Source organism: Fukomys damarensis, unplaced genomic scaffold, assembly GCF_012274545.1.
Source record: "Fukomys damarensis isolate Sample0158 unplaced genomic scaffold, DMR_v1.0_HiC HiC_scaffold_14, whole genome shotgun sequence".
NCBI lineage: Eukaryota > Metazoa > Chordata > Mammalia > Rodentia > Bathyergidae > Fukomys > Fukomys damarensis.
In genome coordinates, this window is record NW_022900926.1 from 54,646,334 (window position 1) to 54,660,913 (window position 14,580).

Below are 14,580 nucleotides of genomic sequence, written 5' to 3' on the forward strand. Positions count from 1 at the left end.
TTTTTCTTGGTACCAGGGATTGAACTCAGGTCCTTGTGTTAGTGAAGCAGGTAGCGCAACTCCTGAGCCAAATCCCCAGCCCTACTCTATTTAATAGCTGTGCTTATTTGTCCTATTTTTCTTTTTAAAACATTCTTTGATATTTGTACTTTTTAGATAAAGTGCTGTAGTAAATTTCATTGACGTTGCTTTGAAGACTGTGTGTGTGTGTGTGTGTGTGTGTGTGTGTGTACACACACACACACACACACACACACACACACAGTCTTCAAAGCAACGTCAATGAAATTTACTACAGCACTTTATCTAAAAAGTACAAATATCAAAGAATGTTTTAAAAAGAAAAATAGGACAAATAAGCACAGCTATTAAATAGAGTAGGGCTGGGGATTTGGCTCAGGAGTTGCGCTACCTGCTTCACTAACACAAGGACCTGAGTTCAATCCCTGGTACCAAGAAAAAAAAAAAAAAAAAAAAAAAAAAAAGAAGAAGACGACCACGAAGACGAAGAAGACGACAATGAAGATGGAAGGAGATAAAGGTTGTGCCCTATTTGGCATCTGTTCGTTGGGAACAAAAAGGTCTGAGCCTGTTTTTTCAAAATTTGGGGTGGGTGCATGTGTGTGTGTATGCTTACACAAGTGCATTCATATATGTGTGTTACACTGAGCCATACTGATCCATTTCTAGATGGCAAAACTACTGAAAATTATTAAGTCACAAGTTCCTTACTCTCCAATCTCCCTCAGGGTCTCTAACACCTCCAGAACAGTGGTGGCATAACCATGAAACACACGCTATTTGTTCTTTTAAGACAAAAGATTTTAATGTGTAATTTGTTTCTAAAGTGAAACCTCAGTATTTAGGTTTAATTTCAGTGTTGGCACTTTGCAATAAGTGCATTTTGGATTGCAGTTTGGGCACTCAGCTCTAAAAGGTTTGTCATCACTGTTCTACAGGAATTATGTGGCCATGCAGTCTGGAAAGCCTGTTGTCCATAAGCTCCCTAAGGACAAGCAACGGGGGTCCAAGGAAAAGTCCACTGGGTTTCTAGGCTTATTGCCATACGGACTGTCCCTTTTTCTTAAGCATGAAGCACACTGGTGATTGAAGAGTGATGGCGGTGAAACAGCAGTCTATGAATGTTACAGGTTACTTTCTGATCTAGCTCGAACACAGAGCCGAAGACCATACTTGTTTATGCATTTCTGTCTACCTCTGCTCTTTTCATGTAACTCTCACAATAAACACCAAGGCAAATAGTGCACAAACTACCAAGTCGGTGGTTCTGACTATGGTCCCTTGACCGCCAGTCACTGCACCATCATGGAACTTCTTGGGCAAATTACTGAGCTTCACCTCAAACCTGTAAAATCAGAAACAATGCATGTGGGGCCCTGTAAGCTGTATTTCAGCAAGTCCTCTAGGTACGTTTGAAAGCCACAGGCTTAGGCAGTTTCTGTGCCACTGGATAACTGTTATATTGGTGGGGACTAAGGAGAAAGAGGCAAGTTTATTTTTTTATTGTTAATTTTTATTTTTTTTGGAAACCAGTAATCAAACTCAGAGCTGCATCCTGGCCCGAAAAGTGGCAAGTTTAATAAGACAAGGGAACTTCAGCTGTTCAGAAGATGACCACTTAGTATAGACTCTCTGATTAAAGTATATGCTCAGATGATTACAGAGCCAGTCTTTCTGGAAACAGTGCAAGGAAGAATTTGTTCCATATACATCTCCCCTTACCTCACCAACTAATCTACCAAGTTTTAGGACTTTGTGGGGTGGTAACGGGGATTGAACTCCGGTCCTTGTGCTTGCAAGGCAGGACACCGAACCACTGAGCTAAATGCCTGGCCCTGTTTTAGGACATTTTAAGAAGTTGAACACATCCAATCTCAGAGAAGCAGGAAAGGAGGAAAAAAAATTATTTTATAATGTATAGGATAAAGATAGAGGCAAATACAGAGAGAATGAATCTAACATAAATATACATTTATCAAGCCAACATAGGATTAAAATAACCATATAATAAACGTTTTCTTACTGGATATTATAAGAACTGCTAAATCCATTAAAATGTGTTTTGTGAGCTGGGCGTGGTGGCGCACACCTGTAATCCCAGCATTCTGGAGGCTGAGGCAGGAGGACCGCTGTGAGTTTGAGACCAGCCTGGGCTACACAGAGTTCCGGGTCAGTCTCAACTACATAGTGAGACTCTGTCTCAAAACACACACACACACACACACACACACACACACACACACACGACGTGTTTTGTGTATGTACCAACTCCCCATGATGAATTTAATCAGATGTTGTTGTTGTTTTTTGGTACCAGGAATCAAACTTGGGTACTTGCGCTTATGAGGCAGGAAGCAGAACCACTGAGATAAATCCCTTGCCGGAATGTAATCATTCTGTACTGCAATACTACACTAATAAAAAAAGAAAAAGAAGAAAAAGAAAAAGAAAAAGAAAAAGAAAAAGAAAAAGAAAAAGAAAAAGAAAAAGAAAAAGAAAAAAAGAATTGCTAAACTAGGTTAAAAGTATTTAGAAATTTTAAATTTTATTCTGATTTCCTTTTGTTTGAAAGTTTTTATAATAAAAGGAAAACTTTTTAATTTATTAAAGAATAAATTAGTTGCTAACAACTAAAAACATATAATTTAATTCTACAAAAATTTTTAAAGGTGATAATGTTTAAAATAAGAAGAAACACTAATACCTAAAATATGAAGTACAGGCTAATACCATATTTTCTTTGGATCTATTTTATTCCTATTTCTCTGTCTCCTTTATCCTTGTAATAGACACACACTACTAATGTCCTATAATACACTTCACTCCCAATATACTTCAACCCATTACTACAACCATAGCCTACAAACTCACCTTTATGATCTGTTTTGCCTAGAGATAATTCTGGATGAAGGTTACGATTTATTATTTGAATTAAATCTTCACGTCTTGTGCTTTGAGGACACCATATTTCTGTAAACCGGTTTCTCAAGGCAGGTGACAGCTGCAAGGTACACAAACTGTAATGAGAACTTAAACCCAATGAAGAACTGTAAAACGAGTCCTTCGAAATCAAATTAGGTATAAATTCAGCAAAAATTAGATGCCTCTTAATTCCTGTAATGCTAGATACTTAGTAAAAGACTACTTTGTCCTGGCTCCTTACAGATATATCTCAGGAATCTCCATGACACCCTTCATTTCAGCATTTTTACCACTATTTAAAAGTGTGCAACAAAACTCCAGGGTCTTTTATAGAGTAAGTAGTACAAGTAGGATTCCTGTCCCAGTCAATGTGAGCTTTATCAACAAAGGTTCTTCTGGGGGAGGGTGAAGTGGGTAAAGGGAGGGCAGGGACAAAGGGAAAAATGAGAACCAAGACCTGTCATGTAAAGGTACAAGATCCCAATAATGAATGTAACTGTACTGTATACCTAAAATGTACCAATAAACTCAATGAGGGGGGAAAAAAAAGGTTCTTCCTTTTACATTACCTTATTCTATATTCAATTACATGAATAGCAATCTTCCCATAGAAATGTCTGAAGTACAAGGGGAATAAAAAATCAACTTTTATGTGGCTCAATGGAAATGAAATTATAAGAAAGAATATACTTCACCTCTGGTATAATAAAGAATTGTTCAGTTCCTTCAGTCTCAGGGCCTTTGCCCTCTTTGATCCTCTTATCCTTTCCTAACGTCAGTTAACCTCTTCACAAATGTTTGCAAAGTCACATGTGTATAATTACTACTTTGACAACCACTTCCTTTCTCTTGGCAATCTTCTATCTAGTCTACTATCAGAAACAATGACTAGAATCAGAAGCAGCTTCTAAAGAACTTGTGAATCTGTGTTTCTTGCTGCCACCATAGAACAGTCCTCTGGTGGTATTCAAAAGCTCTACTGGTCAGGACTGTAAAACCAAAGTGTAGCTTCCCTTAGATAAAAGATGGCAACCTTGGTCTTAAGAAAAACTTAAGATGGCCGGGCATTGTGGCGCACGGCTGTAATCCCAGCACTCAGGAGGTTGAGGCAGGAGGATCAGTGTGAGTTTGAGACCAAGCCTGTGCTACGTAGTGAGTTCCAGGTCAGCCTTAGCTACATAATGAGACCCTGTCTCCAAAAACCAAAAAAAAGAAAAAAGAAAAGGAAAAACTTAAGCTAAGCTGTAAGTCAAATTAACAACACAAACACTCTTAAAAATAGAAATTGGTGAATCTATTTTGGTGGTACGAAGATATTCTTTTTCTTAATGCTACTATCGAAAACCAGGCTTAAATATCATGTTCACATTTTAGGCACCGACCCATCAAAATCTTAACTGTTTTCAAGATCAATCCATGTTTCTCCTCATCATTCCTGATCTATCACTACACTATCCTTTTTTATAACTCTTAACAGACTGAGATAAGCATAATGCTGACTTCTCCACTGAAAGGTTTTGCCAACCTAAAAGCTACAGGGTTGCTGTTTCCTGGCTATATCTAAATACAAACATCTGAACAGAAAGAATCTGACCAACAATGACTTGCACAGTCCTTAAGAGAAGAGATAAGCTATCCATGCACAACAAGGAATTCCCTGGCTAACACTTTTTTATCATTCTAAAATCAGTCATTAAACCACACTAATTTTAAGAATGTAGTCTCAAAAGCAGGGATTTAATACATTCCCTGTGGCTTGAAGCACCAATGGTTTATGCATTACTGTCCCATCAGGGAGCTTGACCGCTGGTGGTAGTAGAACTGGTACAGTCATGCCTGGGATAGTACCACCAATGGTTCTAGTCACCCAACAGAAAAACATATAAATTGCAACCCCATTGTGAATGTGATTTTCTTAACTATAAAACCAGAATAATAAACTTTATACACAGCTCTTGAGAGCAACAGTTTGGGTACCCAAAGCAAAGGGCTAGGCAAAGGAAAATAGTAAAATTTTAGGCACATATACAATGTGAGATGTCAAATAAAGAAATGTATCTGTCAGATTTTTTAATATAATGATTCTATTTTTTTATTTTTATAGATTATCCAGTATTACATATATTTACGAGTGTAAGCTGCAGTAAAAGCTAGAAAGACATCTGAGCCTGGTGGCTCACAAATATAAACCCAGTATTCAGAATCCTGAAGCAAGAGGACTGCCACAATTTCGAAGCCAGCCAAAACTACAAAGCAAGACTCTTGTTTCAAAGAAAAAAAGATTAAAACAAACAAACACACATAACGAAATTATGCTTATAAAGCAGTTTTACCTCTTTTTTTCCAAAGTCACCACCAGGGTTCATGGTTGCTAAGATACGAAACTTTTTCCCAGCAGTCAACAGTTCTACCTCGTTATCCTTGTCATCTGGGCTGCCTTTTTCAGCTAATACCAGAGATTTTTCTATTTCAAGGACACTAGAAGAAAAATTGGGAAAAATTATAAAATGTTTACATGTTCTACTTCATTGCCTTTGCCATTCATGAAAAGATTATCTCTCTCACTTTAGTTAATGGCTTCCTATCATAAATTTTAATATGAGTCACTATCCCAATTTCTGTGTAGTGGAACATATTTCTGATCAAGAGAAAAATAACTCCTTTTCCCACATATGCCCTATTATAGCATTTGTCTCAAAACACTGATAGAAAGTGAGAGAAGAAACCATTTATATAAAAGATTCAGAAAAACAAACTCCAGGCAAAGAATGTAGATTATGGTTACCTACAGGGGATAGAACCAGGAATTATAATGTGCAAAAGGAATCCTACTTGATTATGGAAATATAAAATTGGGATGTGATGCTTGCAAAACTCAGTAAATTTACTACCACTGAAATACAGTGATACCTGAGTTGTCACACTCAATTTGTTCTAAATTCGTGTTCAAACACTGAAAAATTGAAGTGAATATATTTTTCCCATAAGAAACAATGGAAAAACCAAATAATTGGTTCTGAAGCACAAAAATTGCACTTATAAACTCATTTTTCCAGGACATTAACAAATTTCACAATGCTTTAACTCTGTCATGGTTCTCACAGTTTTCCTCCTAGTTTTACTGCTGGTATCATTAACTTTCTTTGGATCTATGGTCACAATATTTAAGCAAATAAAGTGCAAAAAAAAAAAAGGGAAAAAGCACAATAATGCATGTGTGATGCACTAAAACAAGCATTATATGTTGTCTAGGACAGTTGAGCAGTGCTTAGAATGAAGTGTCACACCTTTTGTGTTTGCACTGAGATCCAGTGTGACTTGCTGTCGGCCAGTATTGGTTTTTCAAGTTGAATTTTCACTGACTATCAAGTGAAGTTACAAACACCCAGCCAATTTCTTTCAAATTTTGCTGTTTAAGTAGTGGAAAGTTCTAGCATGGAATCATTCAACAACTGAGGTATCACTGTAGATATTTAAAATGGGTACATTTTATGATATATGCTATGCCCCAGTAAGAAGAGAAAAAAATTGGTATTACTACATCAAAACTAACACTAGTTTGAGATACTAAGATGATGCAGGAATATGATGCTAGTTCTTTTAAAACATTAAGAAAGGACTGCTGGGAGTTTAGATCAGTGGTGCCACCAGCTGCCTTGCAAGTGAAAGGACCCAAGTTCGATCACTGGTACCAAAAAAAGAAAAGAAAAAAAAAAGAAAGTATGTACATATATGCTTCCTTAAAAAAAGAAATTTTTTAAAAATTTAGGCTATTTGTTTTAATCTTGCCATATCACAGTCTCATATTTCTGACTATTTTCTTCCAAAAATTAAACAGTGAAAACCAGTTTTCTTAAAAACATGTGAGTGCTAAATAAAGCCAAAAGTAATGACCGATCAACTTTGCAAACATTTACCTTGTACCCTTGAGACCCTTGAGGAATGTGGATATGACCAAATATCTGTAAAAACCAGGCCAACAAAAACATCACACAAAGGCCAAGTCTCTCATATATGTACCTGTTGAGTCTTTCCAAGACAGAATCATCAGCCAATGAGATCTCATCCAAGAGGAAAAAGCTGTCCTCTTTCATGGCCAGAACCAGAGGCCCATCATGCCACTCAAACAGTCTTGATGTGTCCATTTCTTCCTAGAATTGGCAACAAAGTGCAGAGAATGAACAAGGGGGTAGAATTCACAAGACAATGTACACAGAGATACATGTTACTTCCAGGGGTGAAACGCTTACTCTACAAGAAGTAAGATTTTGAGAAGAGGGGACAAAAGCTAAGAACCAGGTCAAATACCAATACAAATCTCAATTTAAGAAATGAGAATCCTAACCAAGCATGGTGGTGCACGCATGGAATCCCAGCACTCAGGAGACTAAGGAAGGAGGATTACTTTGAGTTCAAGGCCAGCCTGGGCTACACAGTGTGTTCAAGGTCAGCCTGAACTACAAAGAGACCCTGCCTCAAAAAACAAACAAAAACAAAAATAAAAAAAGAAATCAGTCCTCCAAAAAATTTACACATATTTCAGTAGTTTGCTACACTAATAAATGTCTGGAAGCTAGTGGCCACCACTTTGAGCACCTCTTACAATTAATCTCATGATATTTCAATAAAATTTAGTATTAAAATACTTATACAAGTTTTCTTTTCCTGGTGTGCACTTTTTTGTGTGATAGATTCTGTATATGTACTATACTTATCAAACAAAACTTGGATACAGAAACCTTCCGTGCACAAAATCCCATAGTTGACTAATTTACAGGGTAACTGAAATTATTTGTACATTATCAACACCTGGTACTGGACAAACCTTGTCATTTGGCCTCTGTCTCACTGGCCGTAGGCCTCCTAGAAAGTCCGATGTCTCCATGTTTAAGTGGCAGTTCACTGAGTATAATTTCTGATTTTTTAAGGCTGCAAATATCTGGCAAATTGTCGTTTTCCCACACCTATCAGAAATATACACCAGATTAACAAAAAGTATATGTTCCAAATACATATTCACAAATAACCTGAAGCAAAAGGAGATCACCATGGTGAGAAGCTCACTATGACAGCAGACAGTGCTAGTCAATGCAGGACCTCTGTATCTCTGGTTCAGGGTGACCCTCTGCAAAACACTAATGCATTCCCCATATACGTTTTTGTTTTTTTTTTTTAAATCTTACTGAGTTTATTGGTACTTTTTAAGTATACAGTATAGTTACATTCATCATTGGGATCTTGTACCCTTATATGACAGATCTTGGTTCTCAAAAGCATTTATCCTTTTTTTTTTTTTGGTACCAGGGATTGAACTCAGTTCTTTTACTTGCAAGACAGGCACCAGAACCACTGAGCTAAATCCCCAGCACTGCTCTCCCATATTCTTTATCCAGAACATGTACTGAACAAATTTCATCTTTTCCTATTTGTACCAACCACCAATGAAGGAAAGGAAGGAAGGAGAAAGAGATCTAATCCTTATCGAACCTTCAGGAGGTACTAACTACTTTCTCTACTGTCTTCTTCAAACATACCTATCAGATCAATCTATTTAAACAAATTCGACAAAAACAGCCACAATAACAATGATAAAATTTTCATAAATAATTTCTAATGGTGAAGGTAAAGGAAACAAGAGATCTTGTCCCTTTAAGAAAAGAAAAAGGAGAAAATGAAGCAATATCACAAAAGTTTTATGAGTCATTTAGAGGTAACTCAAGTAATCAATCATATGGAACCAAACTGAAATCTCTTGATGAGTTATTCTCACAGAACTTTACCCAGTGTCTCCAACCAGCAGGACAGGTTCACCAAATTCCAATGCCCTTCCCACCAGGATTGCCAGTCTGCGCATGCCCTCAGTCCACACGATATGGCTGAACTTAGGCTCCAATGTAGATATCTGGGTAGATAATTTACCTATTCATGGTAAAATAAATATTTAGGTTCTAACAATACAACTTGACTTATACTTCTTTGGTGTTTTTGAGCTACTCACCCAGTAATTTTAGAACATTTTCTTGAGAAAAAAGATGTTGAGGACATAATTTTTTCTTGAAATGTTTTTCAAGGACTTCTTGAATCACATAAACTTCTTCTTGTTTCCGGACTCGGCCTGCCAGAAGCATAAAACCTAAAGATTGCAAAAAAGAGGAGAATCAGGTGTATGATGGTAATACTAAAGTATGCTGAGAACATGAAGCAGCAGCAATTCTCACTTGCTAGTGGAGAGGAAATCTTATGAACAACTTTGAGGGCTGGAGATTTACCTCAGTGGTTCCACCACCTGCCTCGAAATTGCAAGGACCAGAATACAATAAAACAAAACAAAACAGAAAAACTATTTTGAAAAACAAGGACAGCCTATTCTAGGCCCAGCAATATGATCTACAAGAGCCAAAAGCACAAAACTAACACATGTGTGCTTCAAAAGGCATATATAGGGATGTTCAGAGCAACTTTAGTCATACAGCTAAAAACTGAAATGATCCAAATAACTATGAACAAGAGAATGGATAAACAATTATCTCTATACAATGGATAACCACAAAACAAAAATAATGAAATCCTGCAAGCATAACAATATGGCTGAATATTACATCAGGTTGAATGAGAAAGTCATACCTGAGAGAATATATACCACATGATTGCTTTTTAACGAATCTCATGCACAGACTAAATCAATCAGCTGTAACACAAGTCAAAGCAGTGATTACCTCTATTCACAGGAGACAAGAAGGAACCTTCTGAGATTTGAAAATAATTCAGTAGAGATGGTGATCTGTATTGGGGGTGTGTGTGTGTGTGTGTGTGTGTGTGTGTGTGTGTGTATAAATAAATGCCTTACCATGTATTTTATTCTAATACAAAGCTTTAAAAATTCTATTCTTCCTTCTCTATTCTTTATCAGTAAATAAGAGAAAATAAACCATCAGGGGATGTAGCATAGTGAGAGCACAGACAAGGCCTGGGATTCAATCAACAAAATGACAAAACAATTTTTTTTCATAAAAGATGGAAAAAATTGTTTAAAAAGACAGGAAAAAAGAGAATGTTCATGAACTAGTTTTACTTATGCACCTTATTAAAATACTGCATTAATGATTCATCTGATTTGAAATCAAAAGATCTCAAAATGCTTTCTATGCTATAACAGAGAATAACATATCACTTATTCTCATGAATTAAACTAAAATGACCAAACCTGAGTCTGGACTCTATGTGGCCCACAAGACCTACCAGCAACCACCTGAATTCCCCACAGGGCTATGGCCACACTGAGACTCCCACACGTTAACACCTGAAGCAAAGAGTATATAAAAAGCTTAGTAACTGATGTACAGCAGCATAGCCCACCTGTAAGAATCGGAACCCCTTACGATAGCACTGAGGAACTGATAAGAGACAGGGTGTTTCTGGAATACCTAGAAAAATGTGTGTATCAACCACAATTTGGACAAGATTTGCCTTAATAAGAATTATAAAACTTAACATAACTTTATAATTTGAAAACGTACCATCATTTGCTAAATGCTGTAGCCAATCATATTCTTTCTCAGTCTGTTCCGCCAATCTGTACCGTTCAGCCCATCGAAATAGATCCCGAAGGGTGATGAAGCCCTGCTTTCCAGCAAACACTGAAGAACTTCTGCGGTAGGACTAGTGAAGTATCAAACCAGATGAGAAAGGGAATTGGTTGTGATTAATGGATGCCGTGTAGTACAACTTATATAAAGTTTCTAAAAAATTTAAGGATCTAATAAAACTTTATTCTACACCATAATTATGTGAAGAAATACTACAATCATGTGAAGAAAAATAATCAAAGTCACATATAAGTATGAATACAAATAACAGAATTTCAATTCATAGGCCATACATAAAAGATAAATAACACAGATGAGATCAAAGATCCAAGAAAGTTAGTTCGCCAATATTGACGACAATGCTAAGAGAACTGTGCCCTTACTTCTGCAAAATAATTTAACAATGTATACTTCCTAACAAAAAACTCTTATAATCCATAAAATGTCTCTTTAGAAAAAAAAAAAAAATCAAATGAGTTGAGTACGGTGATACACAACTGTAAATATGGCTGCTTGCAAGATCAAATTTTAAAAAAACATTAACTGTAGATTTGAAATTGACAAGGGAAGAATCACAAGAAAAAAATTATTTGTTGTGTTCAATCAAATTTCTGGAAGCTTAGAAACAAACCACCTTATACTGATTGAAAATATGAAAACTGTACCACCTACCTTGCAAGCACAAGGACCCGAGTTCAATCCCTAATACCAAATAAATAAAGAAATGCATACATACATACAAAAAATGTGCTTTGCATTTGCCAAATTTTATTCCAAGCAAAATAATCCAGATTAAATATAAATAGGGAACTGTCATCATATATAAATTTCAGGAGAAAATTTTATGATATAAAACTGCTGCTTATCAAAGACTGGAGACTAAGGATGAAGTTCAGTGCTACAGCACATGCTTGGCATGCACAAGAACCTGGGCTCAATCCCCACCAATGAAATAAAATAGGAATTAACAAAAATTGGGTAATAATAGAATGTATTTTAAAAATGAGGACCCAGGCCAGGTGTGGTGGCACACACCTGTAATCCCAGCACTTCGGAGGCTGAGGTAGGAGGATCCCTGTGAGGTCAAGGCCAGCCTGGGCTACACAGCAAGTTCAAGGTCACCCTGAACTACATTCACAGTGTGATGCTGTCTCAACAAAAACAAAACAACAACAAAATCTGCTTACTCTAGAAAAATAAATGAATGGATTCATTTTTATCCAACAAGCCATAAAATTTTCATCACCGATCTTATCAATACACTCCATATGAAAATAAGAGAAGTGATATAAAATACCTGAAGATCCAGCATGACTTTAACCAATTTGGTGCAATAAGAGGGTGGCAAACTACACCGCTTATGCAAAATTGTTTCCAGCTCAGGACTAGGCAATTCATCAAAGTGCAATTCCACAAATCTATTCCTGAAGGCTCTAGAAAGCACCTATGACATACACAGGAAAATACTGTGAAGAGGAATTTTTGTGTAACTCCTAAATTAGAGCACTTGGTGTTCAACACAAAAAGAAAAACTCAGCTGGGCGTGGTGGTGCATGCCTGTTATCCCAGCACTTGGGAGCCTGAGGCAGGAGGATTGCTGTGAGTTCAAGAACAGCCTGGGCTACATACTGAGTTCCAGGTCAGTCCCAACTATACAGTGAGACCCTGTCTCAATAAAAAAAGAAAAGAAAGAAAAAAAGAAAAGAAAAACTCAATAGAGGTAAACACAGTCTCATCTCTGCCACGAAAGATTTGTTTGCTATGATAATGAATGGAAGGTTGGGGGCATGGGATATATACCTTTCTGCCGCCATAAAGCCCTGGGGGGTTTTGGGTGGCAAAAAGCATGAACCGAGGATGGGCTTTAACGACTTCTTGTGTTTCCGTTATGAGCAATTCACGGTTGTCATCCAACAGTCTGTTCAGTGCCTCTAATACATCAGTAGGAGCCAAATTCAATTCATCTAAGATAATCCAATAGCCTTTTCTCATAGCATCAATTAGAACACCTAAAAGAAAACGAATACTCAGAATGAATATACAAGTCACCCCAATGTTTTAAAATGTGTTCACTAAATATTAAAGCAACAACAATTTGTGCCCCAACAATTTGTGTCACTACACATTGAGGAAGCACAATATGCGATTAAAAATAAAACCCACAGCAGAAGAGCGAGGGCTTGAGAATACCTCTTTTCCAACATTAATTTTTCCTTGCAACCCAATTTCATTAAATCACCAAATGCTCTAATCTATTCTCATCTTCCCTAAGTCTCACTGCATTCTTTGAATGTCTAGAAAATGAAGCAGTTGTTCAAATGCTTTCTTCAAAATCTAGCCATAGTTCTGTATACAATGGCAAGATTAGTGGGATCCAAACAAAACCAGTCCCTTCTAACAATCACCCCCTATCTGTGATTGAGGGGCAGAGGTCAATGAGCCTCATTTAAAAAGAATAAAAACTATTATTGAGGGAGTTAGGTATAAAAGTGAACTCTACCTTCTTTAAAGACAAGCTTCCCTGAGCAGTCTGATGTGTAACAACCAATGTACTCCTGAATATCTGTGTGCTCGTGATTGTTTATGCGCACGCAGTGGTTGCCAGTAGCTGCAGCCAGCCACCGGATGAGGCTTGTTTTACCAACTGATGTCTCTCCTTGAATCAGCACTGGATAAGTCCTGAAAAATATCATCAGCCAATAAAGCAAATGAGAGGGGAGGGAAGCAGAAGAGAGGAGAGGAAGGGATGAAAAAAAGAAACCAGAATTCATATGAGTAGTACTAGAAAGGATAAAGGACACTCTGGGACGCTGAGGCAAAAGGATTGCAAATTCAAACACAGTCTGAACAATTTAACCAGACCTTGCCTCAAAATAAAACAGAGTTTGGGTATAGCTCAACAGAAAGGCCCTAGATCCTATCCTCAGGACAAGACCAACAATGACAAAGAATAATGGATGATGACATTATTTAATATCATCATAAAATAACTTTTTTGGTAGGGGGTTGGGGGGGGTGTCTCACTATGCTGCCCAACAAAACAAAAACAAACAAACTGGGTATGTTGACAAAGGTCTAGAACCCCCAGCTACCTGGAAAGTCAAGGAAAGAGTATCCCGTTTTTAATGCCAGCTAGGCAACTTATCTCTAAATTTTAAAAAACTACCAAGAATAAAAACGGGTGGCAGGTGGAGCATGCCTGTAATGTCAGCACTCAGGAGGTTGAGGCAGGAGGACTGCTATAAATTTGAGGACAGTCTGGGTGCTACATAGTGAGTTCAAGTCCAGGCTGAGCCTGTGAACTGTCCCCCCAAAAAAGGCTCGCGCTGTATCTCATGAGCAGAACACCTGATTAGCACACTCTAAACCAGTGGTGGGGAGCCTATGACACACGTGCTACAGTAAGCTCTTTGCATCATCAAAGCTTTAAAATGTTCACCATCACAGCTCTAGGCATAAGATTCAATCCTGACTTGCAAATATTCCCCGTTGCAAACTTTCACAGGTGTACTGTGTCTGTAAGACTCACTCTGTTGGTTTACAAACAGAATGAATCATGAACAATTCTCTTGGAACATAAAATTCTTTTGTTTGTTTGTTTGTTTGTTTGTTTTGGTACCGGGAATTGAACTCCGGTCCTCGCACTTGAAAGGCAGGCCACCGAACCACTGAGCTAAATCCCCGGCCCTATAAAACTCTTTTGAAAGTCAGGAACTTACTATATGGAGATTGAGGAAGAGTGGGGGGGAGCAGGGGGAGAGGAGGAGGAGGAAGGGGAGGAGGAGGGAAGGAGGAAAAGAGGGAAGAAGGCAGAAGAAAGAAAAGAAAAGAGGAGGAAAAAGAGGAGAAGAGGAAGAGGAAGAAAATAATTCCAACCTTTCTGGCACTACTCGTTTTGCTTTTTGTCTTTGGTACCAGGGATTGAACTGGAAGCTTTCGCTTGCAAGGCAGGTGACAGAACCACTGAGCTAAATCCCCGGACCACTGGCACTACTTGTCAAAAATATGTGGAATTGGCTGTTACTTAACAGGAAATGGTAAGTACTCATCC

General features: G+C 37.6%; 1 protein-coding gene across 6 annotated transcripts in view; it reads right to left on the reverse strand.

Annotated features, from left to right (window-relative positions):
- Mdn1 (midasin AAA ATPase 1) overlaps positions 1-14,580 on the reverse strand; it is a 160,629-nt gene that overhangs the window by 82,826 nt on the left and 63,223 nt on the right. For all 6 annotated transcript variants that reach the window (XM_010633238.3, XM_019208824.2, XM_010633237.3 and 3 more), the window contains exons 25-34: positions 13,030-13,208; positions 12,330-12,538; positions 11,827-11,973; positions 10,461-10,602; positions 8,942-9,076; positions 8,724-8,862; positions 7,769-7,907; positions 6,964-7,094; positions 5,277-5,421; positions 2,893-3,022 (exon numbers count right to left, since the gene is read on the reverse strand). In XM_010633238.3, coding sequence (XP_010631540.1) covers positions 2,893-3,022; positions 5,277-5,421; positions 6,964-7,094; positions 7,769-7,907; positions 8,724-8,862; positions 8,942-9,076; positions 10,461-10,602; positions 11,827-11,973; positions 12,330-12,538; positions 13,030-13,208 — 1,496 coding nt within the window. The remainder of the gene's footprint in view (positions 1-2,892; positions 3,023-5,276; positions 5,422-6,963; positions 7,095-7,768; positions 7,908-8,723; positions 8,863-8,941; positions 9,077-10,460; positions 10,603-11,826; positions 11,974-12,329; positions 12,539-13,029; positions 13,209-14,580) is intronic.